The sequence below is a fragment of the Calliopsis andreniformis genome, chromosome 7 (assembly GCF_051401765.1).
Source record: "Calliopsis andreniformis isolate RMS-2024a chromosome 7, iyCalAndr_principal, whole genome shotgun sequence".
NCBI classification, from domain to species: domain Eukaryota; kingdom Metazoa; phylum Arthropoda; class Insecta; order Hymenoptera; family Andrenidae; genus Calliopsis; species Calliopsis andreniformis.
This window is the reverse complement of record NC_135068.1, coordinates 11966490-11989671: the sequence shown is the minus strand read 5'-3', so window position 1 is coordinate 11989671 and position 23182 is coordinate 11966490. Positions and strand designations below refer to the sequence as shown.

The following is a 23182-nucleotide window of genomic DNA, read 5'->3' as shown; positions in this document are numbered from 1 at the left end:
AGAGCAGTGAGCCTGGTCTCATTTTAAAGGGTGAAGCCTCCACTTTAACATCACTGAGTTGAACTTATTCGAAAAAAATTCTCTACTCCATGACACATCGAGAAAGAGAAAGTGGTTTTTCCCCAAATGTTCCTCAGCTTCAGTCGTCTCTCAGGAACTTGATAAATTTTTTTCGCGACAAATTTTGAATGGATATCAAAGCTGGAACCCTCCTCTTTCGAATGAGACCTTAGTGATCTTTCTGCGATTTTTTTTCGCTGAGTTATCGCTGTCTGAATGGAAAGTGAGCTTCCAGCCTCAAAATTACCTACTAATCCTGAGACCAAAAAAGTTGCCAATCTTTCAGCTCCTGTAGCTCCGTCAAAAAAAATCGCAGGGGGATGAGTCTGGTCTCATTTTAAAGTGCAAAGCCTCTACTTTCACACCCCTGAATTGAACTTGTTCGAAAAAAATTTTTCATTCTTCGACCCACCGAGAAAGAGGGGGTAGTTTTCCCCAGAATCTTTTTCAACTTCAGACGACGCTCAGAAGCTTCAGGAATTTTTTTCGGGTCTAATTTTGCAGTAGATTTCAAGTTTGAACCTTCCCCTATCCAATGAGACCTTAAAAAGTGATCTACGATTTTTTTTCACCGAGTTATAGCACTTTGAACGAAAACTGTATGTATCTTCATTTTCGTTCTACTTTAAATCAAATTTCTTCTTAAAATTTCTGACTTTTATCGTGGGACACCCGGTATATTGCCACACTGAGACGACAGTCGCGCTATCTGGCGACTCTAAACGGATCTTAAGGCCTTAGTGACCGCTGGAAATTGGAGTCTCCCGGTTCAATAGATTCTATTGTTCACAACCACAGATGCATCGGCAATCTAATCAATTGAGACCAGACAAAAGCTTGGAAAAGTATTTCGAAACGTTTCTAGCCATATCTGGTCGACTAGATTACCGATGCATTTGTGAGAGAGGACGCTCAGGGTTGAATGACCTGCTCGAGTCCATAGAAATGAGAAGAAAAAGCTTTCCTCACACATTCATCGCTGCTTGACGAGAATCCACTGAGCTGGCTCGCAAATACATACGTCTTTCCTCGGCTATTAATGTTCAGTATCTCTGAATAAACGCCTACATTCCCTAAAAAAAAATATTCCCCACTTTTACTCACTTCTACCAAGGTCAAATAGGTCACACGTTCTTAAGAACTTATTTTATTGTTCAATATCGAAGCAATGTTGAAAATGGACACCCTGCACATGAAATAACCGATGGCTCACCTCACTTATGGCACAATTTGCGTTACAACTTTCACACTTTCCAAATCGTCGCAAAATTTACCAGCTACTCTGTTCGAAAAGATCACTATACAATAGTAATATGCACAAAAGGACGACAACTGAAAAGGAAAGCATACATTCACGTTTTATTAATAATCGATCTCCTTCTCCAACTGAAATATAAATAATACAGACAAAGTGAATCGAATATACAATCAGTTGCTCTTAAGAAAGGGCCAGCGATACTCCCTCGAACGAGTTGCAAGGGTGAAACCAGCCTGACAAAGCGATGCATGTTAGGGAACCAGTAAAATGAAAAACAAGTTCACGTCTTTGCCTCTCCGTACACATTCTATTTCAAAAATTCAGTTTAAAAACATAACTTCAAATACTCCGCAATCCTTTATTACTTTGTAGCTTATTTCTTTTTTTTCTTCCTCTTCATCCTCTTCATCTTCTTCCTCCTTTAAGTATTAATAGATTAATATATAAGTCGAGCTGTGACCGGCCGATAATACCGATCGAATTATAGTTCATACACTGTAACAGTCGTATTCTTTACAATATTCGTACGTAAGTCTTGTAGTAGAGACAAAAAGCGCAGGTGCCCTATCGCACTCTTTATTTTCTTATGCTCTGAACCTCCGGTGCCACCAGTGAACCCCAAACGCTTAGGTCGTATTCCCAAAAAATCTTTTCTAACCCACCAACACCCTACATGGTAAGATATCGGTGAAACTTTTTGTTTTCTCTTAAATGCTTGGCGTCATGCACCTCGAATATGTTCAGTGAAACTAAGGATAAATGCACGGATGTCCAATCTCTCTTTTCATCGCTTCAAAAATCCTGCATCCAATGAGAGCACCAAAGGTTACCGGTCCATTAGCGAAATACAATTTTTTGATCCTCCAAATCTCGTCAGACGCGCTAGCGCACTGATTACAAACTACTACCGAAAGAGAAAAAAAATAAATCGATCGGTTACCGATATGAGATCGGTTTAAGTCCCGAACAGTTAAGTGTATAAAATTGTTGCAGGACACCTGTACTACACACGATTACAAACGCGCGATGGCGCTCTTCTTCACAGTTCCACCGAGTCAGGCACGCCTGGCTTCTTCTGAACATAAATACACATTTGTCGCTGCTGGTCAAAATAGCAAATGCCCCATCGTGTACGAGCTCTGCACAGGAGTGGACTCGTGGTCAATGAATCGAAGCTGTTGGCGAACGAAAGGTAGAAGATTTCCCGCGGGTCGGCGCAGGTGCAGAGGATGTACACGCTGGGTCTACCCATACAGACTGAACAAAGATCAGTGAACGATCTTCCCGTCAATTGAAATGTAATCGCTTGTTCGGTGGAACGAATCTCAATTTAAAGTAGCAGGGGCCCGAGGAACCCAGGCCCCCTTGCTGCTCGTGTATCTAAACCTCGTGTCGCCACTAAAAATTTACTGCAGTCTATTTTTGCTTCCTATTTAGACTCATACGTCCTTTCACATTATCCTTTTTCTCATTTTCTTTTTTTAGAAAAAACCTTGCACATCTCTTTGTACTTGTATTAAGTCTAATACTCTCCAAGAGTGTCTCTTAGGAGAGAAGTATTCGAAAGTTCCGAATCTACGCGTTCGATTTTTGTTTCACCACTTCATGATTTTTCGGCAAACGTTCAACAAGAAAACAATACTAGACAAATCACGCCTAAAAGATTTCGTTCTACAACTTATAAAAAAAAGATTAGTGCGGTGCTTTATACATGAAAATATCATTCTTTACTCGTTTCTTAGTGTGACGTTATAAATAAGAGAATTAGTGGAATTAGTCACCAGCAACGACCAGAGTATATCTAGCTTTTTACAGTACAAAATACAGCTCCTGCACATATGTATGTATATATGTATACACATATGCGCCATATATATATACATATACCTAGTAACGAAATATTTCACCATATGTAAGGATATAGTAAGGGTAAAATGGCAACTGCGTTATGCATTGAAAGTTAGTAACAATATGAACAATGGCGAGCATCGACAACAATTATGACCTTTTCACGTACAAAAAGTGTAAACTTGTATAGACCTCTGTGTTTATATGTATATATACATATATACGCCACGGTGATCGCTGAGTATCACGCCTCCCGAACACGTTGCGTTCATTTTCACTTAATTAAAGAATCTGACATACAAAGCACACGTTAATTTGTTCCTAGTTTATCAGAATCTAGAATGGCCCAAGTATAACTGTATATAAACTCGTAAACACCGACAATCCCTACAATTGTGCAGCTTCCGTGGAAACTAGAATTCGTTAGAAACTAATCCGTTCAGCGAGCCTCATTACATCCTTACACATCAAAAATTGGCGTTACTAAACCTTATTTATATGTATTCAGGGCCGGCATGTTCACTTCCTTTCCCATTTACTTCTGAATATTTCTTTTTCCTTCTTTTCTTTTTTGTTCTTGAATTGCTAGAGTTCGAGAGGGAGGACCGGATACAAGATGCGTGGATGTAAAAAACGAACGTAACCTCGACCTAGGATTATTTTACAGTGTCCCTCTCATGTTCGAAACAAATAATTCCCTTTTATTCCCTGATTCTCGTCTGAGAGAAAAACCATCAAAGCTAACCGAGCTAGAAGACGAAACTATAGTGAATGCTGGCCTCATACAATTTCCCTCTAAATGATATTTCAATGATCCATACATCTTGCATCACAAAACAATGCGCATACGAGATAGTTTGAAGGTTAGGGGACAGAGGATTCATGTCTCTACTCTAATTCAATCGAATGTTTATATTATCATTACCATCGTATTAGTGTGTTTGCGTGTTGTGTACGTGTACGTGTGTGTCTCATGTAACACTGAATGTGTACCGTGTGTGGATGTACCTTTGTGCGCGCGCGCGCATGTATGGTAGTATAAGTGTAACAGCAATAAAAAAAAAAAAAAAAGAAAAACAAAGACGTCGTAAGAAGAAACTCTTGGCGAAGAGAACAACGATGTATAGAGGGGAAGGAAACTAGGAATAAAAATGGGCTTCCGGAAGTTGGGCAGGGGAGAGATGGAAATTCGAACGATTATGACGAAACGCGCTTTCAGTGATTATACGCATCAACGAGACATACGTTCGCACATCCCTACCTAGCTACAATCCCCGGTAGTAGCGCGCGCGACGGTAAACGGCTTATCGTTAAGCGAGCGGCACGGATTCCGGTTATATCCTACTTCCTGTCGTCCTGATCACATTCGCGGCTTATGTGACCAGTTTTGCCACAGACGTAGCACGTCTTGCCTCCAGCCTCGGTGCAGTTGCGAGCGATATGACCTGTCTTATTGCAATTGTAGCAGCTCTGCATCGCGAAACGGCCAGAGTCGTTGCCACCCTCGGGGCAGCTGCGAGCCATGTGACCAGTCTTGTTGCAGTTGTAACAGCTCATCTCGGGGCCCTGCCAAGAACGATCTACATTATGACACCATAGCATTGCACTCTACGCATCTATGGAGATTATGAGACTCGAAAGACATACATTTTTATCTAACCATATCTTTTATCATACTTTTTTTGAAATCTTAAGCCAAATTTATGGAAACTCTGAATGTATACAAAATTAGAGAGTTCTGAATTGCAAATTATGGGACTTAAAAGACATAGGTTTTTATCTAACTCCATCTTTTATCATACTTTTTGTGAAGTCTTATACTGCATTAAATAACAAAACAGCAAAATTGAGATGAAATAAATATTGTATTGAATAAGAGGCATATAATGACCTGTTGGCAGTCTTTTGCAATATGCCCAACACCTTGGCAGCGGTAGCAAAGATCTTGATCCTCTTTGCACTCACGTGCAAAGTGCCCAAATTGGTTGCACTTGTAACACTTATCACGACCACGGCCAAAGCCACCTTCTCTATCGCGTCCACGGTCTACTCTACCACCGCCTCCGCTGCCTTGTGGACACTCCCGCGCATAGTGACCCATTCGGTTACATTTATAACACGCGCTTGAACTCATTTTTTAGAAATCTGCAACAAGGAAAGTGTTCTTGCATGTACTGTTTAAAAAGTGTGAACATACTCAGTTCAATTGAAACTTGAAAGTCTGAAAGTGACTCAAATGTGCCTCCGGGTGATGAGGAGAAGCCTTTGACCCAACGGGTGGGTCATTGATCTCGAATGTGTTAAACCGACTACTTGATTATATTTCAAGGCTCCAAATATATTTTTTCATTCAATTCTAGTGTACAATTGAAATACTTCTAGCCAGTTTCATAGATCTGAGGAGCAGTCTAGTAACAATATTGCAATAAAATGATTTAGATACATAATAATATATAAATGGAATACAAAATATTTCAAAATTTCAAATTTCAAATTTCAGTATCTCTTAAAAACTAATGAAAATCCATGATGCAAAAATATTTATCGTTACACGATACTTCCAGAAAACCTCCCAACCGAAAAATAAGCTAGAAAACCCCCAAACGCGTGGGTGTGCTTCAAAAATCTCAAAAATTCATTCACAGAAGGCCGAAAAAGCTAGAAAAAAAAGTTGAAGAAAATTCCCAAGTTATTTTAAATAACGGTATAAAATGGCATCGTGCATCGTCCATACTAAAGGACTCTAGAATACACGTGTCGCGGAGCGTCGGGCATTTTTCCCGGCCCCTGGCAACCCTCGGGGCCCCCGAAAAATATGATCCCAAGAAAATCGCGATATTTCGTGCATTCTCGAATTTACATAGAAGAAATCGCTCAGAAATCGCCGTCCATCGTACAACGTGGCTCGATCGCCCCCACTTTGCAGTGGTGGTACGCAAGTACGCCACGGCGCGAAGATGGCATCCAAGACTGACGCCGTACTGCGCTTTTTTTTGCCTGGCCGAGGAAAAGAATCGGCGAGGGCGAGGTGCGCGTGCACGACGAGCCCAATTCGACGAGAGCATAATGAACAGGCGTAAATGTAGCAGGGGAGATATGTGGCCGAGACGAAATACGGGGAGATCCGAGGGGAAATCGAGGAAAGTCGAGGACCACGTGTAAAATCGCGCAGAAAGAGCCGCCGATAAGGAACGAGGGTTCAGGGAGCTCGTTTTTAGCTGCTGCGATGAGGCTCACCTTAGGTGCTCGATGTACCACGCACGATGGATTCTCCTTCCGTTGGGCTTCGCCGACGCGTCGGGACAATGGGTCCGCGGGAAGTAGTGTTTTCCTGGGAAAACTCGAACCGATACTCAGCCGGATGACTGCGGCGACCATCGACTACGAGAAGAGCGGCCAATCGTCGGAGCGTTGCCCGCCAAAGGCTCTCGCGATTCGAGGCTTTTGGTTGGTACGAATTTCCACTAGGGCCCAAGGAGTCCTTGGTGGGGGGTTGACTATCATGATTGACCAGATCCCGGGTTCAATTCAAAATTTTCAATTCACCTGCGCGAGATTGGCTCACGAGGCTCGCTAATTCTTATTAAATACAGTTTAAATAATTACTCGTCAGTCTGTTTCTATTGCTGACCTCCCTTTTTTTTAGGGATTTAAGAGAATCTTTTGTGGAGAGCTAGGGACTTTGGTATTAAAATTATATTATATAATTTCTGAGATAATTTATAAAAAGTTATATATAAGATACTGAATAATTGCTCTTTGCTTATACTTAATTGCTCCTCAATACTTCATTAAATATTTTATTAATAAACAGTAAGTTCTGTAATTAAATATTCAGTCTAGGGGAAGCTGATAACTTTCAATCTGGAATATACGGAATATTCACTAGTTACATCCCTGAATTGTAAATTCAATAATAGTTCCTAATAAATTTTTCTAGTCTGATACAATTAGGCTCGAATAATTGCTCTTTCGTTGCTTTTAATTTCTCTGTAAATTATTTTATTCAATAAATTCTATTTTGCAAGGGAAAAAGCAGAAAATCTAGAAAAATTGAATTTCTGAAATTTAGTGCTTTTAGGTTATTTTGTCGCCATATTGGCTTCTTCTGCAATCTGATTGGCTAATACTACTTCCGCTTTCCCCCACTCTATCCCTTCAGGACTATTCTTGAATTTATCTAATTAATGACTATTTAATTAATTACGATAATTGGCTAGAAAATACGTTGTATTATTGATTCGACCAATTGTAATTTAAAAGGATATATAGAACCAATCACAAACCTTGTTACTGATTTATTTCCTTGGTGTTTTATTTGTTACTAGACGAATGGAGTAACTTAACCAATAAGAATATTCGAAAGAAAGTTAGGATTGGTTATTCAAAACTGCTGCTGCATCTGATTGGTCTGCCAATGAAACTTAAAAAGACAATACCTTTCAAATTGTAACATTGCATATATATATTTAAAACTTCGATTAACAGACACATTCATAGAATCACTGTAGCACATTAACCTCAAATGTATATGAATTTTAATTACACGTAAAATCGTGTTTTCTTTCAAGAATCCTTTAATTACAAGCATTTTCATGACATTACAGTAAAATAAGCAAAATATTGCTGGCTTATTTGAGAACCACTGTTTTATGAGATCCTTGGCTTTAATACCCTGAATTTTCATTACAAGATTTATTGTAATTTGTTGTTAACGAATCTGTTTTCAATTTGAAATCGAATCTACTATGTTTTAACGTAAATATTCCGTGGCAGACAGAAATCGAACACGATGTCTTTGTACGACGATTTTGATAAACATCGAACGTCTGAGAAAGTTGCTGGATGGTCGTCCAGCATTAAGTTATTACAATCTCAGTTACAATTAAAAAAAGCTGCTACGACACAGGTAATTTTCTTATATAATAATGACTGAATTACAAAAGCCATACAAGATTATTGCTATATTATGTGTTTAGCCAAAGCGCGAACAATATAGAAAAGCCACAGCAGTATTAGCACCTGTGATAGATTTAAAGTCAAAGTCGAATCGAAATGCAGATAGAGATGAAGATGGACCACATAGTAATCCACTTTCTTCCAGTACTGTTAGTAGTATAGGGGTAGGTGGTGAATTTGATTGGAATGTAGTGAATGAGTATGATCCTATGTGGCCTAATGAGTACGATAAGGTTGTTAAAGAATTGAGGGATTTACGTGACAGAGAACATGATCAAGAAACTGAAATGCGTAAACGTAGAAGGGATAGCTCGAGGTTTGAAGATACACAGGTATTTTACAATTCTTCAAACACAATAATAAGTAGAAATATGTTTGTTATGGAAAGAAATGCCTTTTCAGACTACCTCTGGAAATACTACAATGGTAGCTCCTGAGAGAGATGAAGAAAGAACACCAACATCTAGGGGAATTGCTGGTGGAGCAGCTATAGCACCTCCACCTTCCCTGCAAGAGTCATCCGATCTTCCTCCCCCAGTAGCCAGACCACCAACTAGCATGGGATATGCAACATCTTCTGTTGCAGCAAAAATAATGGCTAAATATGGCTTCAAAGAAGGACAGGGGCTTGGTAAAAAAGAGCAAGGGATGTCTGTTGCCTTGCAAGTGGAAAAAACCAGTAAAAGAGGTGGAAGAATTGTTGGGGAAAGGGAGCAACTTATGCCACCTCCTCCACCTGTTACCGCTTCTCCACCGCCTGCACAACAACAGACCCTTACACCACAGCCTTCTGAAGAGCCTAGCATTACTGAAATAATGAAATGCCCGAGCAAGGTAATCTTCCAATGGCTTTTTTATTAATACATTTCCTTCAAATGTATAACAAAACAAGTACACGTACAAAATAATGCTTTCCGTTTAAAAATCTATGCTATTTTTCAAAGGTCGTGTTATTACGTAACATGGTTGGCCCTGGAGAAGTGGACGAGGATCTCGAACCTGAAGTTAAAGACGAGTGTAACACAAAATATGGCGATGTCGCGCGAGTTATCATCCACGAAGTAACAGAAGCTGCGCCAGAAGAAGCTGTCAGAATCTTCGTGGAATTTAAGAGAATAGAGAGTGCTATCAAAGCTGTTGTAGATTTAAATGGACGATTTTTTGGTGGAAGACAAGTCAAAGCGGGTTTCTATTCCAGTGAAAAGCTCGATAGTTTACAATTAATGGACTAATTTCTTACTGAACGATTTTACTCAATAAATGCGACAAAAGAATTGTATTAAATTAATGTGTTGACTAATATGTGGAAAACTCGAGAGTATGCTCTAGTTTTAATGTAATCTTTATTTTATTACGTTTGAATCGCATAGGACTAATTATCTAACAAAGAGAAAGTTTACATAATAGTCTACACATTAAAAAAATATTTCAATTCATATTCCATTTAAAACTGAATAAGATGTAAGTGATGCTTGCATGTTTTTATATGTACCATATAAGTACTGATCTTATGAATGTAATATAAAGATCATGTGCACAATAAATATAAATAATAAATATGGATTAAACATTTTCTATCCTACATGAATAAAGCTAATAAATATTCTCAACTTTTAATTAAAAGACCTATGAGAAGTACACCTTGTCAAAGAAAATGGAGGAACATATGCTTCTAATATAACAAATAATATTTTAATAGGAAATTTAGCAGACTGCTCAAATTACTATAGCTTTAATCCCTGCCATAATCTACAATATATTTCTATTGTATAAAAAATATAATTAAAATATAACAATTCAAGTCTTTGATAATATATAAAAAGTTTAACAATCACTTCATTTCAATTTTTTACTGCTAATTAAGTCTTCAACTGCTTTGTTTAACTGAATACTAAATGCAGCAAAACTGAATGTGTTCATGAATCTATCTTTCCCTGCCTTGCCAAATTCTGTAATAAGTGTTGGATCTTTTATCAAGGCAGCTATTTTAGAAGCAAATGCATCACCAGACAGATCAACTAAATACCCAGTAACTCCAGAAATCACAGATTCTTTTGGACCACCTGAATTATGAGCAATCACTGGTTTACCTGTGTACATTGCTTCAAGTGGAACAATACCAAAATGTTCATTTGGCGGTGTGTATAATAAAATCTTACAATGATGCAAAATAGATACTTTGTCAATGTCTGAAGGGGACCGGAGGAATATTACCTTATCAGTAACATGTAATTCATCAGCAAGCCCTATCAGCTCTAAATAATGTTCTACATTCTCCTCAACTCTTTTATCATACCCACCAACCACAAGCAAATACACTTTTTTATACTCCTCATCAGTTAAATATTTCTTAAGCTCTGCTAAAGCTTCAATTGCTAATCCCAAGTTTTTCTTCCTCTCATACCTATTAATTGACAACAATATAATACTATCTGCTGGTAATTTTTTATCAAGCACTCTTTCCAAGGATATTATCCGAGTTTTGTCAAAGAAGTCTGTATTAATGGACGGATACAACACCTCTGGTTCAATATCAAGTTTCTTAAAGGTCTCCTTAAACACCCCCTGAGTATACTTGCTATTCACAAATATTTTATGCGCCATTCCAGTCGTAACTTCCTCCAAATAATTCAGAGGAATACGGTACAGCTGCTTACTAATGCCTTTAGGCTGAGAAAGTAATTGGTCCGGATAATGGCAATAAAATATTATGTACGGAATTCTCAACCGAAGAATAGGAATGCAAACAGACACTAGGTCACAGAATACAACATCTGGCTGATGCTCGCAGAGAATGATATAGAAAGCCGCATAGACCTGCAAATATATAAGAAACATTTCTCAGCAATGACCTCAGAAGAATACTAGAACGCCAAATTTGGACTTCTGGAGAAATAGACTCACCATACGTATGTAAGCAAAGAGTGCAAAGAATTTGCCCAGCACGTGTCTAGGCAGCCAGTTTCCAACAACAGTGACAGGGATCGTTCCATCTTTGGTTTCAGAGAAGCAATGCTCTGGGTCGTGATGAGTTGTCACGAAAGTAACCTCATGACCCTTTTTCTTTAAAGCTAACGCGGCATCGACCACCAATCGCTCTGCTCCTCCAATTCCAAGATCTGGGTGCAGGAACGTGATTCGAGTCATTTTCTTTTAATTAAATGGAAATTCATTCACAGAAACTGGAATTAATATCCACTGTAGGTATCACCGGCCTCGGTGAACACCTGTTAACACCTCGTAAAATAAAGGCTATTTTTAACACGCAGAGAAGCGAACGATCGCGTCTGTCAAAGTCATGGAAACCGCCAAAAGATTAGACGACTGTTTATTATAGTTCATAGGTGAAAAAAATTCTGTGAAGTTGTAATATAATTTAGAAAGGATTCGTGAACACAATTGTGGACATATAGAAGAGAGAAAATTGAAAACAATTGCGTCTGAGTGATAATTCCTGTTCTTCTGTGATTAGTTGAATAACAAAAGAAGTTATCCAGTTATTCTTTATCACTTTTTGCAACTGCACTGATAAGGTAACCCTGATTAATTAATTTCACTGATATTTGAGTAGCTTTTATCAATTATGCCAAATACCGTGAGGAACCTCTTCGGGGAGGATGATAAAAAGCGGTTGGAAGAGTCATTTCATTTGATGGACAGAGATGCTGATGGTTACTTAGATTATTATGAAATGAAAGCTGCTTTGAAGGCTCTGGGCTTTACTGTTAAGAAATCATTTGTTTTGACTATGATGCGAATGTATGACAAACACAGTTCTAACAAAATTTCCTTTGCTGATTTCAATTACATTGGTGTGTTTAATAGTTCATTGGCTGTGTGCAGTCTTCCCTGTATTGAAATTTCTTTGTTTATAGTGTCTGAGAAATTGAGTAAGCAAAAACCCTCAGAAGAAATTAAATATGTCTTTAAACTATTTACAAATAATTCCACAAATAAGATAACATTAGATGATTTACAGAAGCTTAATGAGAAGCTTGACTTTAACTTAACTGTTGAAGAAATGGAGCTTATGATTAAAGAATTTGATTTAGATCAAGATGGTTCCAGTAAAAACATTTTAAACTTCTACTTCATCATTTTTCAGTACATACATCTCTAATAATAATATGTTTTTGATTTTAGTTAATGAAAGTGAATTCACAGAGATCATGATGGATCTTGGAGCTTAAAGAAACTCAGTTTTTCCTGTTATGAATGTAATATACTAAAACTGCCACCATGAATTTTGGAATTGATTGGGAAGAAGAACACCGGCGTACCCTATTAGAAGGCAATTCAACTCTGCAGCGATCTGCCCAGTCTGTGGCCAGATCTCAAGCAGTAGCCATTGAAAGTGAACAAATAGGGACAGAAGTGATCTCTAGACTGGGTGAGCAGAGAGAAAGATTGTTACACGCAAAGAGAAGATTATCCCAAACAGATGAGGAATTGGATAAAACCAGAAGAATTCTAAATATGATGAGGAGGAGGGTTTTGGGGAACAAATTCGTGTTGATATTAATTATATTATTAGAAATAGCCATACTTGCTATTATTATATATTTAAAATTTTTTCATAAATAACACAATGCATTTCCTAACTCAATTGCAATATTCCATGTATATATATGAATATCTACACACACTAATTCCTAATTTCTCTAATGTAATTATTGTATAAAAAGTATTTAAAGTTACCTTATACTTCAAATATCCTAATGTATTTTAATTAAAGTTGGTATAATAAATTAGTCTAATAAGATTTGGGAGTATAATTTTGGGACTCCAAGAAAACTGATCATTACAGAGTGTCCTACAAAAACGTGGAATTTTGAAAGCGCTTAGCTGGCCCAGATATTACCAGAATTTTCAAATAGTATTTTTTCAGAATATACCAAAATTTCCCTTTCTCCTGAAATACCCCCAGAGCAGAGCAGAGGTCTCTAGAATCAATCAGAAATTTTCTTAATCGGTAAAGCAGTCGCCTGAAGTCACAAAAACTTATAAGGTGACGAATCTACAGCTGTATTTCATTCATGGTTGAATCGTGAATTTAATAGTTATCGACGGGGCGAGTTGGAAATTAGAGCAAGCGAAGACGAGCAGAATCTTTAGTGTTTTGTGAACCGATACATGATCGGGTCATGGCGTATGTTAATGTAGCCGAATGGAAAACCGATCAAGTGTGCGAATGGTTAAAAGGTGCGAAAAATCGAGTTTCCTTTTGAATTCCTGCACTTTTTCCTGAATCTCGAGGAACGAGATGTTTTTTCTGGCTCGTCAAAATGGTGCATCGTTAAAATTCGCGTGTGAATGTGCCACTTGTAATCTACACCCGCACTTCTCTCCCCTCTCCCCTCTCCCGTTCATCAGTCACTTCATTACATGTGTAAAACAGCGTTGATTCGTTTAATCATTCGTCACGAGAGTGTAATTCACGGATGATGCGTTATTTCCAACAAAGAATGCTTAACACTGCAATGCACAATCTTTTCTACTTTGAAATAAGACTTCTTTCCACTAAAAATAGAGAAAAATAACAGAATTATTTTTCATTTTTTCATGTTTTTGCATCAGAAATATATTATGTTGCATGTACACATCGCTGCACATTGCAGAAGTAATAAAACTATTTTATCCAAGCAAGCAATAAGTTTATTCATTGTTTTGCAGGCTTGGATAACTCTGTGCTGCCTTACGTGCATAGTTTCACAAACCACGGTGTCAGTGGACAGCAATTATTAAGTCTGAGACCAGAAGATTTGGAACACCTAGGAGTGTTAAAACTTGGTCACCAAGAGATCATTCTAGAGGCTGTAGAATATTTAAGGAACTTCCACTATGAGCTTGACAGAGAAAATCTACAGCTTCTGGCGCTACGGCTGTCTTGCCAAGCCCATAGCTTGCAGAATGAACTATCCCATCAGACAGACTCTAAGCCAGTCACAACTCAAACATTATCTGACGTAGCATCAGTTATAACGGCGGTAAAACCACTGGTGAGATGGCTTGACCGTCCTCCTTTCAGTGGACAACTAGAGTACAATGATAAAAAAGCGGAATTGATGAAGCTGGCTCTGGAAATGGCTACATGTGCGCAAAGAGACAGATTTGCGGACAAGCCAATAGAAGAAATTAGGACAATCTGTGGTCAACTGGCCAAATTGGCAGATTATATAATACAGGATATTACTGATCCTATGATACTGCAACCCGCTAGTTTAGACTTGGCTACATTAAAAAAGAAACCTGGAGATGACTTGGTAAGTTTGAGAACTTTTTAGCTACTTTAGTTTCAACAGAATCTTCCTTTTGTGAAACAGAAATATAGAATACTTCATTGCATGCTGTAATCAACAGATGAGAAATTATCTGCTACATCCTTTATAGATAAAGCTTAAAATATTCATTCACCAGAGCTCTGACATCCTGCCTTGATAGTGTTGCATTTAATCAAGCTGTTAGACAGAAGTACAGTTCTCATAGTAGTTCACTCAAAATTGACAGTCATATATTTTTGCAGGGATTTTATATTTTACCATCTTTTCATGGAGCACATCAAATTGCTGAGATTAAATTTGGATCAGCTGCACATCAGTGTGGCAAAATGGAAGAAGGGGATGAAATAGTACAGGTATTTTCTCTTTTTCAATTTCTAAAATCCCTAGTAAAGAAACTTAATTAGTGGTTTAATACTTTAGGTAAACTATCAGACAGTAGTTGGCTGGGAAAGAAAAAATCTTCTAGAGTTATTTCGTGAAAGTCCAGCTGAAGTGCTGCTAACCTTAAAACGAAGGCCAAGGCACACAAAAGTGTATGGTCAAATTTATATAAAACCGTATAGACTTCCAAGCAACAAGAAAACGACGTACACGACAAGGTGGCAACACAATCTTCCATCCCCAAGACCAGAGTTACTAACTATACCAGATTTCACGATGCCATTGCCAAGGTATTCACTTCGTACAAAAGTGTATTACATTTAATTTTTTCTTTAACATTCTAAAATTCTAAAATTTCCACAGGCACATGCCAAAGAACCCCAGTCCAGAGCCAGCAAGTATTTTAGACACAGTTAATATACTAGACACAATGATCATAGACAGCAGCGATTCAGATAGCGAAGCAGAACCGCCCCTATCGATCCGACTGTACTCAACAAAACCAAGAAATTCAGTACAAAGAAGGGCCACTATAACTGGTGCTAGTCCTACCACTAAACATGGGATTGATATCGAACAGTTTTGGAAAGAATTGAAGCAGGAGCACAGCACAACCTCCCAGCTAAGGGACAAAGCAGCGTCTTGTGCTCATGGCTTAGACAATGTGCCTTCGGATCTGCGATCACAGACATGTTTGAGCATAGAGCAAAGTAAAAGGAAGAAAAGGCCAGAGGGACAAAGTAGTGACGATAAAAAGGTACAGTTCCAAGAGAAATCTATTAAATCTGATATTCCTCAGATGGATGGCACAGCGCAGGATACAAAAACTGAGAAAGCAGTGAAAAATTGCGAGGAAACGTTAACTACTAGTAATACGAGTAATCCTAGCCAAGTGTCTCAAACGTCTGCTAATGTTACCAATAACAATTTGAGTGATACGAGCGTGCCTTTAGACGAGTGTAACAATTTTCTTAGGGATAGACATAGTAATAAAAGTGTAGAGTCTAATATATGCAGTAAAGAGCGAGGTAAATTGGATAAAAGTTACAGCACACCAGCATACGACCTAATGGACTCTGACAGCATAGAGGAAAGGAAGCAGAAGCTGTTTCATACGATGGAGTCGTCGACGAATAACGTGAGCAATTTATCTGCAACTAAGACTGATATTCAAGTAGCTTCTACGAACTCTGAGAATCAACAGAAATTAAAGGATGTTGACGATAGAAAGCAGAGTACTCAAACGAGCTTCGATAGCAATATTCAAAGAGTTACTAATACTGAGAAATATATTGTGCAGAATGAAAAAGAGCAATCTGAAGCGCCAGACTCGCCTAAAAATCTTGTATATAATATAACTGATATAAATCGTAGGAACAGTATAGTAAACCAAAGCAATAAAGAGTGTATTATCTCTGATGTAAATATAGGTAACAAAAAGAATATCGATAATTTAAGCGCTGATTTGGAGAACGTGTCCATAGCATCGAGCAATCAAAATTTTGCGAATAATTCGACTTCCAATTATGAAGAATCGATGAACAGTGGGAGCAATCAAAGCTTAAGTAAATTCGAGAAAATTCTTCAGACATTTAATTCCACTCAGAAGGAACACATTAGAGTAGAGAGGAAACCTTCCAGTGTATCGATACAAGAAAGGGTGCAAGCTGAAGAACAAACACGAACAAACTGTGATTTGCATTCTGCCGAGGACAATGCATTAAGCGTGACTCAAAATTTGCCACAAATTAAGATATATGAGAAGATACAAAGCGACAATACGAAGACTGAGGATTCAATTGAGCCAACAAAAGTTGAATCTAGTAAAAAATTAGAGCCTAAGTCTCATTCGATACCTCCAGATCCTCCTCCACGTAAATATTACTCGAAATATACTGTGAACTCGTCTTCAAAATCTTTCGAAGATCAGGAGAAATATCGCGTGCTTCAGAGACCGAGCGTCAGAAGAGATCTGAAGAAGCCAGAATTTTGCATAGATAATCACGTCAAGAGCAATCTCGATTTTCAAGAGAAGCAAGATTACTTTGACGCTTGCAGTAGTTACACAGAAAAATCGATGGAATTCGACGAAATGAGCTTCTTGAATAGTGAACACAGACCCACTCTAAATGTGGACTCCTCGTACATAGAAAATAAATCTGTCTGTGATAAGTATGAACCTTTCGCCGAGAAATTTGTTTATGCCAGTTCAACGATGGAGTGCCATAACCATGAGTCTTACACTCAAACTATGGATTCTCCAGATGGTTCCTGCTCCTCAAAGCAATCGCAGTTTCTAGATCATAGGTCCAAAATCTCTGAGAAGGAGAAAAATTGTGAGAAGGGCGTAGTTAATAAAGCTATGATGGTAGCCAGAAGCATTGGATTGCATGGGAGCTTGAGTAAATCGTCCAGCAGTAGCCCCAGAAGTAATAGAAAGCGAAGTATATTATTTGCAAGTAAGAAATTTATAAATACTCTTCGCAGCAAAGTTAAAGAATCACCAGTTTTAAGCCGAAAAATAGTCGGTTTTTGAGCTCCTGTAGCTCCGTCAAAAAAAATCGCAACGAGGTGAGCCTGGTCTCATTTTAAAGGGCAAAGCCTCTACTTTTACACTCCTGAGTTGAACTTTTCCGAAAAAAATTCTCTGATCCACGACACACCGAGAAAGAGAGGGTGGTTTTTCCCTAAATGTTCCTCAACTTCAGTCGTTTCTCAGGAACTTGATAAATTTTTTTTGCGTTCTGTTTTGGGAGGATATCAAAGCTAGAACCCTCACCTTTCGAACAAGACCTTAAAAAGTGTCTTACGATTTTTTTTCGCCGAGATATCGAGGTCTAAGGGAAAAGTGAGCCTCCAGGCTTGGAATCACCCAGTGATCCAGAGACCGAAAAAGAGACCAATCTTTGAGCTGCTGTAACTCTGTAAAAAAAAATCGCAGTGGAGTGAGCCTGGTCTCATTCTAAAGGGCAAAGCCTCCTCTTTAACATCCCTGAGTTGAACTTGTCCGAAAAAAATTCTCTGATCCATGACACGTCGAGAAATAGGAGATGGTTTTTCCCAGAATATTGTTCTAATTCAGACGACTCTCAGGAACTTGATAAATTTTTTTTGTGTTCTCTTTTGGGAGGATATCACAGCTAGAACCCTCTCCTTTTGAACGAGACCTTAACGAACATTCTACGATTTTTTTTTGATGAGTTATGGTACTTTAAACAAATAGTGTACCTTGCATACAATTTCAATTAAAGTGTACCTTATACACCACTTCATTCAGAGTGCGATAACTCGGCGAAAAAAAATCGTAAGACACTTTTTAAGGTCTCGTTCGAAAGGGGAGGGTTCCTTCTTTGATATCCTCCCAAAAAAAATCGCAAAAAAAATTTATCAAGTCTCTGAGAGTTGACCGAAGTTAATAAACATTCGAGGGAAAACCATCCCCTCTTTCTCGGCGGGTCGTGGAGTGGAGGAATTTTTTGAGACAAGTTCAACTCAGGGGTGTAAGAGTAGAGGCTTTACCCTTTTAAATGAGTCTAGGCTGATCCCCCTACGATTTTTTTTTACGGAGATACAACAACTCAAAAATTGACAACTTTTCGTCTCAAAATTAGTAATCCTTTAATTTTGCTGCGAAGTGTATATCAACAGAATCGTTCTCATATTCATGAATATTAATTGTTCTTCTCTGTATTACTAGGAAAAAGGAATATCTCTGTCAAAGACATAGGCACAGGTGATCTAGAAGGATGGCTGACCTATCGAACAAGAGGAGCAGGTGGTGCTTGGGCTAAAGCTTGGTTCATCTTGAAGTGCTCCTCTCTATACAGGTTTGTCAAACAAAATTCTTCTCTCAATTTATGCGCTACATAAATATTAATCTATACCATATTCTGAAACATAGGTTCAAGGCTCAAAACAGCATAAAAGCAGATTGCCTCATAGCTTTGCCTGGCTTCACAGTCTCGAGAGCTGCAGAAGTAAAGTCAAGAAAATACGCGTTCAAGGTTTATCACACGGGAACAGTGTTCTATTTCGCTGCAGACACAGAAGACTCTCTTGCAATATGGTTGGATGCAATTAATAAAGCAACTCTAGGCGCTGATGGCCACAGCAGAAACAGTGCTCTCTTCAGCGAGACAGACGAGAGCGATAGCGAACAGAAAACTAAACCTAAAAACACACATGTGCCAGAATACAAACCAAATCTTGAGAAATCTTTTGGCTCCTTGAAAAAGGTGGTCCGCAAGGATTCTACTGGATACAAGGACCATGAGATGAGTGGTGCTAGCTTAGACAGAAAGTATTTGAAGTTTCTTGGTGCAAAGAATCACAATGTCCCTGTTCCCACTGCACAATTTAGGAGCTATAGGAAAGTGCTTCCCACATCTACGCCGAATAAGTAAGTTCACTTTAATCAATTGTAGAATTAGAAGTCAAGCTTAACAATTTTCTTCTTTATAGGAAACAAGACTCTGTTCCAAATTCCCCAGACCTGCACATGACGATAGCAGGGAGCACTTTTTATGGACTGTCTGCGTCTCAAAGCGCCACTGACATGTCCAGCAGCCAAGATATGGGTGATTACAGACGTACAACAGACAGGTAACTTCCATTGCATGCTGTGAAACCGACACTAATTTCGTTGCTAACTGACATGGCCACATACTTAATCTATTGATGAGAAAGAGAACTGGGAACTATTGTTATACAAATTCTATTTTATAATAAAATAATTCACTGAAGATATTGACGAAATTTATTTTACATGTTTGTACTTTGTGCATGTCTCTCCTCTCTTCGATAACTCTCCTCTGCTCTTTCCTTTATTACTTATATTACTAACGTTTCTGTTAACATTCCCTTCCCAATAAAAATAATTAGTGGATTGTTCCATATCTAGGTATTCTAATAGCAGAACTAGGAGACCCGATGACCAAGGTTTCATCACCCTAGAAGAGTTCATGTTATCCCAAAGAGAAGATCGAAGACAAGTAACGAGAAACAGATCAGTGTCGCCACGAATAACTCCTCTGACCAGCGACCACGTTCACGTCCAGCACAGAAACTTTTATGACAATGGAATGGTCAACGAGCCTCCTAGAAATGCAACTGAAGCTGTCTCCAACGAGGTCATACACGTGAGAAGTAAAAATAATGAAGAAGCAGCAAACAGTGCGTCTTATGGATACACTAGAAATATAGATAACTCGAATCTGATGAGACAATTGAGTGGAGACTTTGAAACAGAAAATAGAGATTTGTCCAAATTCTTGGGTCACAAAAAGTCCAGCGAATTGAACTGCGTACATAAGAAGAAAACACTCAATGGGCTGAATTCTCATCCGAGTCACTCAAAAAGTGTCACAAGTGAGCAGAAGTATCCTGGACCCTCGTATCGCGTTGAGAGGTCTGAGAGACAAGGAGCCACAGAAGATTACAGCACCAATGCTTGTGCCTATCAAGCACCTAATCACGAAATCCCCAGAGCCTACGATTATTACTCATCTAGGAACAATAGCTTCACAGAAGATGTGAAGTTGCCCAAGCGACTGGCTCGAAACGAGGGTAAGTTCTGCAGTGAGACAAAAATATCACAGAGCATGTAATGAATTCATTTTCCAGGTTGCTCTGAATCCAGCAACGACCTTGTATTCCACTCCTCTTATGAGACACTGCAACGTGTGAAGAAAGAATCCTCCATAAGTCGTAAAGGAAGCTTCAATTTAACTAATCGACGCGAGCATGTTTCATCAGACAAACATTGGCTAGATTCTCTACGGAGAACTGATAAAAAGGACATGGACTATGACAAGATTCGTTTAAAGAATGTGGCACAGTATCAGCCACCTCCTATGCCAACTTCTCCATTTGAACAAGAAGGAATGACGGCAGCGTTTGAAATGCATTTGGATAAGGCTGAGCAGGTCCAGAAACCTAGTCGACTGAGGAACCTATTTGGGAATAAGTGCCAGCAGAAGCCTAACACGCTGGACTTGCCTAAGGACACGCAGAAGACTTTGTTGGGTAAGAAATATTCTTCAAATCTGAAATTTCTAAATTAAAGAACTGAAGATTCTCTAAACACATGATTCAGGGAGCAATAAATAATAATCTGAATTTTTCCCACTGAAAGTATTAATCTCAATTCAAAAATACTTTTGTAACTTTGATTAGAATTTACAAAGTTGATTCCAATTCCATATTAATTTCTAAAGGATCCCCGAGATTACACAGAGCACTGTTTCGAGAGAAGTGCTACAACCAGTCTCGACTGCCCAGTCGATCCAACAGCCAAAGTCCTGGCGACAGTGGGATTGGCCAGTCAGTGAGTTCCTTCAATGGGAATAGTCCTCAGACTCTTAGCCAGAGTTTCAGTTCTGTTAGCTCTGTCAGTGATTGGAGTCCAGACACCCCATCGCCATGTGTCCCAAATGTGGTGCCCAAAGTATGTACAAAGAGATTCTAAATATTCTACTGAGTGACTAATCTGAGAAATTTCTTTTTAGAGTGGCACAAATCCTTCATCCCAGAAAGGTTCAGGAAGAAACACACTATCGCCACCAACATTGCCTTATATACCTCCACCCACATCGCCACCACCTGATTACCCTGGGCTAGAATACCCACCAGTGTTCGAACCTGGTACTTATTCTCTTCTGGACGCTTCGTTACTTCGCAATCGCAATAAGAGCAATCGAGACACGCATTAGAAAGTAACTGGATGAAGTAGTTCATTGATTTACTATGATAACAGCCAAAGATCATTTCTTTTACTCGTTAATGTAACCAGGTGTTTTATATGACAAGTTTTTGAGAGTTTACTGGTATTTTTGCAAGGAGTATTCAAATTCAACCGTCCATTTTATGAACATTTGAAAGTTAGCTTGTTGTAGAAATTAGGAAGTACCTAATCATTGCCTTAGAATCTGATTTTTATCCAATTCGAGAGGATTCCATTTTGTAATTATGGTTAATGTTGATAGGGAAATTGAGACGTTCTATTGAGCCTTTTAAAGCGTTTTCGAGAGAATATTATGTAAATGAAACTAAGAAGAGTCTATTGAAACTTGAAAAGTAAATATTAGAAAGGTATTTTTAACAATATTGCTATGAAGCTTAACAGTACCTTGAAATACTTATTTCAATTTTAAATATTAACGTGAAACAATTTTTTTTACTGTATATGTATACAAAAAATTAAACTCTGATTATTAAACAATGAAAGTGCTCTTGAAAGTTAGTATAACAATATTATACAGAGTGATCAGTTTAATTGGGAACCCCCTAATGGGTGTTGGCAGCACTTGCAACATTTGAAATAAATGTTGCCAACACTCTGAAGGTTTCCAGAAAAACTGATCATCCTGTAACTTGTGTTCCAATGAAATTTAGAGAAAGGTACTATGCTACAGTTTTCTAAGAATCTTTTATAAATAATTTTATACATATTAATATATTGTATACATATACGTTTATACACGATGTGATGTTGTGTGAAGTGCCTACATATCTTAATCTAATTTCTGTATATAATAAAATCGGTATTCTAGCTATTAATATATCATTTGAGGTGCATGATTCTTATTATAATTTATGCTCAAAGAAGTTTTTAAAAAGTATTGTAATACCGAAAAATACATTCTGTATTTTCTGTACTTTTATAATAGTTTGTAACTATTATATATGTATATATTTTTTTAAATATATTGGAAACCATTTAATAATACGAACAGTGGCCATTTTCTATTTACAGCAGTCAATTGCAAATATAACAAATAAAAACACAAAAGACTCACCATAAAACGAAGTACCAGTCCATTTAAATTGCTTTCCAAGTGTTATGGCGTGCATTCACTTTGGCGCCAGCTCCATTCGTTTTGATTTCTATCAGCAAAGAAAATGAATTTTTAAGTAGAATTGTAGTAATGTTAAACGGTAGCAATAGAAAGCAAATGGAAGAGTTAATAGTGTTTAAAACAACTAAGCTTTAATAGTAAACAGTACTCACGAAAATTCGAAAGCGTCTGACCTCTACGACTGCCACGATAAGACTGACGACTCTTGCCCTCTCGTTTTAGTTTGAAGGACTCAAGGCATGTTTACTGGGTGACGAGAGGGGGTAAACTAGTGACTATAGTTTGGGCTAGAGTTTTAGAACTACGTAATAAAGAAATAATTTACCTGTAATTTAGAATATTAAATTCCATTTTCTTCGTCGAATTATCCTAACACCGCTTTTAAATATTGCGAAAATTCGCCTACTGGGGGCGCTCTTAAAACCATAAACTAACAATCTTTTCATAGACTAGCATTCGAATGGAATTTTTTATAAATAATTCTAAGCTACTTTACCATGAAACTTTATCAATAAATTTAAATACAGAACACTGAGAAT

At 38.0% G+C, this 23182-nt stretch overlaps 6 protein-coding genes across 7 annotated transcripts; 4 read left to right on the top strand and 2 right to left on the bottom strand.

Annotated features, from left to right (window-relative positions):
- Window positions 1-4507: 4507 nt before the first annotated feature.
- Cnbp (CCHC-type zinc finger nucleic acid binding protein) lies at window positions 4508-6555 on the bottom strand. 2 transcript variants are annotated; one of them, XM_076382105.1, is made up of 3 exons: window positions 6404-6555; window positions 5058-5311; window positions 4508-4732 (listed from the first exon to the last, which is right to left on the bottom strand). In XM_076382105.1, exons 2-3 carry the CDS (start codon window positions 5298-5300, stop codon window positions 4508-4510), a joined length of 468 nt encoding a protein of 155 aa, XP_076238220.1. In that variant the 5' UTR covers window positions 5301-5311; window positions 6404-6555. The 2 variants fall into 2 exon arrangements, with proteins under 2 accessions (XP_076238220.1, XP_076238221.1); XM_076382106.1 differs by lacking the exon at window positions 6404-6555 and adding an exon at window positions 6027-6081.
- A 1131-nt stretch (window positions 6556-7686) lies between these two features.
- On the top strand, window positions 7687-9628 carry Spf45 (splicing factor 45). Its single transcript, XM_076382240.1, has 4 exons — window positions 7687-8075; window positions 8146-8457; window positions 8528-8959; window positions 9070-9628. The coding sequence occupies exons 1-4, from the start codon at window positions 7959-7961 to the stop codon at window positions 9355-9357; spliced, it is 1149 nt and encodes a 382-aa protein (XP_076238355.1). The 5' UTR covers window positions 7687-7958; the 3' UTR covers window positions 9358-9628.
- Window positions 9629-9648: 20 nt separating this feature from the next.
- Window positions 9649-11405, bottom strand: Alg2 (alpha-1,3/1,6-mannosyltransferase Alg2). Its single transcript, XM_076382239.1, has 2 exons — window positions 11030-11405; window positions 9649-10942 (listed from the first exon to the last, which is right to left on the bottom strand). The coding sequence occupies exons 1-2, from the start codon at window positions 11270-11272 to the stop codon at window positions 9962-9964; spliced, it is 1224 nt and encodes a 407-aa protein (XP_076238354.1). The 5' UTR covers window positions 11273-11405; the 3' UTR covers window positions 9649-9961.
- A 30-nt stretch (window positions 11406-11435) lies between these two features.
- Window positions 11436-12881, top strand: Vti1b (Vesicle transport through interaction with t-SNAREs 1b). The gene is made up of 2 exons (XM_076382241.1): window positions 11436-11658; window positions 12269-12881. Exon 2 carries the CDS (start codon window positions 12365-12367, stop codon window positions 12707-12709), a length of 345 nt encoding a protein of 114 aa, XP_076238356.1. The 5' UTR covers window positions 11436-11658; window positions 12269-12364; the 3' UTR covers window positions 12710-12881.
- LOC143181427 (centrin-3) lies at window positions 11695-12245 on the top strand. The gene is made up of 2 exons (XM_076381810.1): window positions 11695-11937; window positions 12001-12245. The coding sequence occupies exons 1-2, from the start codon at window positions 11709-11711 to the stop codon at window positions 12243-12245; spliced, it is 474 nt and encodes a 157-aa protein (XP_076237925.1). The 5' UTR covers window positions 11695-11708.
- Window positions 12882-13203: 322 nt separating the features above from the next.
- Cnk (connector enhancer of ksr) lies at window positions 13204-22233 on the top strand. The gene is made up of 12 exons (XM_076382292.1): window positions 13204-13327; window positions 13799-14388; window positions 14649-14759; window positions 14827-15077; window positions 15151-17246; window positions 18485-18614; window positions 18689-19186; window positions 19249-19389; window positions 19688-20352; window positions 20410-20811; window positions 21003-21232; window positions 21294-22233. Exons 1-12 carry the CDS (start codon window positions 13270-13272, stop codon window positions 21495-21497), a joined length of 5376 nt encoding a protein of 1791 aa, XP_076238407.1. The 5' UTR covers window positions 13204-13269; the 3' UTR covers window positions 21498-22233.
- Window positions 22234-23182: the final 949 nt, after the last annotated feature.

What these genes read in the sequence shown, in the direction of transcription:
- Cnbp (XM_076382105.1), bottom strand. Translation starts at nt 5,300, where the DNA reads ATGAGTTCAAGCGCGTGTTATAAATGTAACCGAATGGGTCACTATGCG. An exon ending in TTGCAAAAGACTGCCAACAG is followed by an intron (nt 4,733 to 5,057) that starts GTCATTATATGC and finishes CGTTCTTGGCAG; the next exon opens with GGCCCCGAGATGAGCTGTTA.
- Spf45 (XM_076382240.1), top strand. Translation starts at nt 7,959, where the DNA reads ATGTCTTTGTACGACGATTTTGATAAACATCGAACGTCTGAGAAAGTT. An exon ending in CGAGGTTTGAAGATACACAG is followed by an intron (nt 8,458 to 8,527) that starts GTATTTTACAAT and finishes ATGCCTTTTCAG; the next exon opens with ACTACCTCTGGAAATACTAC. An exon ending in TAATGAAATGCCCGAGCAAG is followed by an intron (nt 8,960 to 9,069) that starts GTAATCTTCCAA and finishes TATTTTTCAAAG; the next exon opens with GTCGTGTTATTACGTAACAT.
- Alg2 (XM_076382239.1), bottom strand. Translation starts at nt 11,272, where the DNA reads ATGACTCGAATCACGTTCCTGCACCCAGATCTTGGAATTGGAGGAGCA. An exon ending in TCTTTGCTTACATACGTATG is followed by an intron (nt 10,943 to 11,029) that starts GTGAGTCTATTT and finishes ATATATTTGCAG; the next exon opens with GTCTATGCGGCTTTCTATAT.
- LOC143181427 (XM_076381810.1), top strand. Translation starts at nt 11,709, where the DNA reads ATGCCAAATACCGTGAGGAACCTCTTCGGGGAGGATGATAAAAAGCGG. An exon ending in TGCTGATTTCAATTACATTG is followed by an intron (nt 11,938 to 12,000) that starts GTGTGTTTAATA and finishes CTTTGTTTATAG; the next exon opens with TGTCTGAGAAATTGAGTAAG.
- Vti1b (XM_076382241.1), top strand. Translation starts at nt 12,365, where the DNA reads ATGAATTTTGGAATTGATTGGGAAGAAGAACACCGGCGTACCCTATTA.
- Cnk (XM_076382292.1), top strand. Translation starts at nt 13,270, where the DNA reads ATGGCGTATGTTAATGTAGCCGAATGGAAAACCGATCAAGTGTGCGAA. An exon ending in AAGTGCTCCTCTCTATACAG is followed by an intron (nt 18,615 to 18,688) that starts GTTTGTCAAACA and finishes TCTGAAACATAG; the next exon opens with GTTCAAGGCTCAAAACAGCA. An exon ending in TACAGACGTACAACAGACAG is followed by an intron (nt 19,390 to 19,687) that starts GTAACTTCCATT and finishes TTCCATATCTAG; the next exon opens with GTATTCTAATAGCAGAACTA.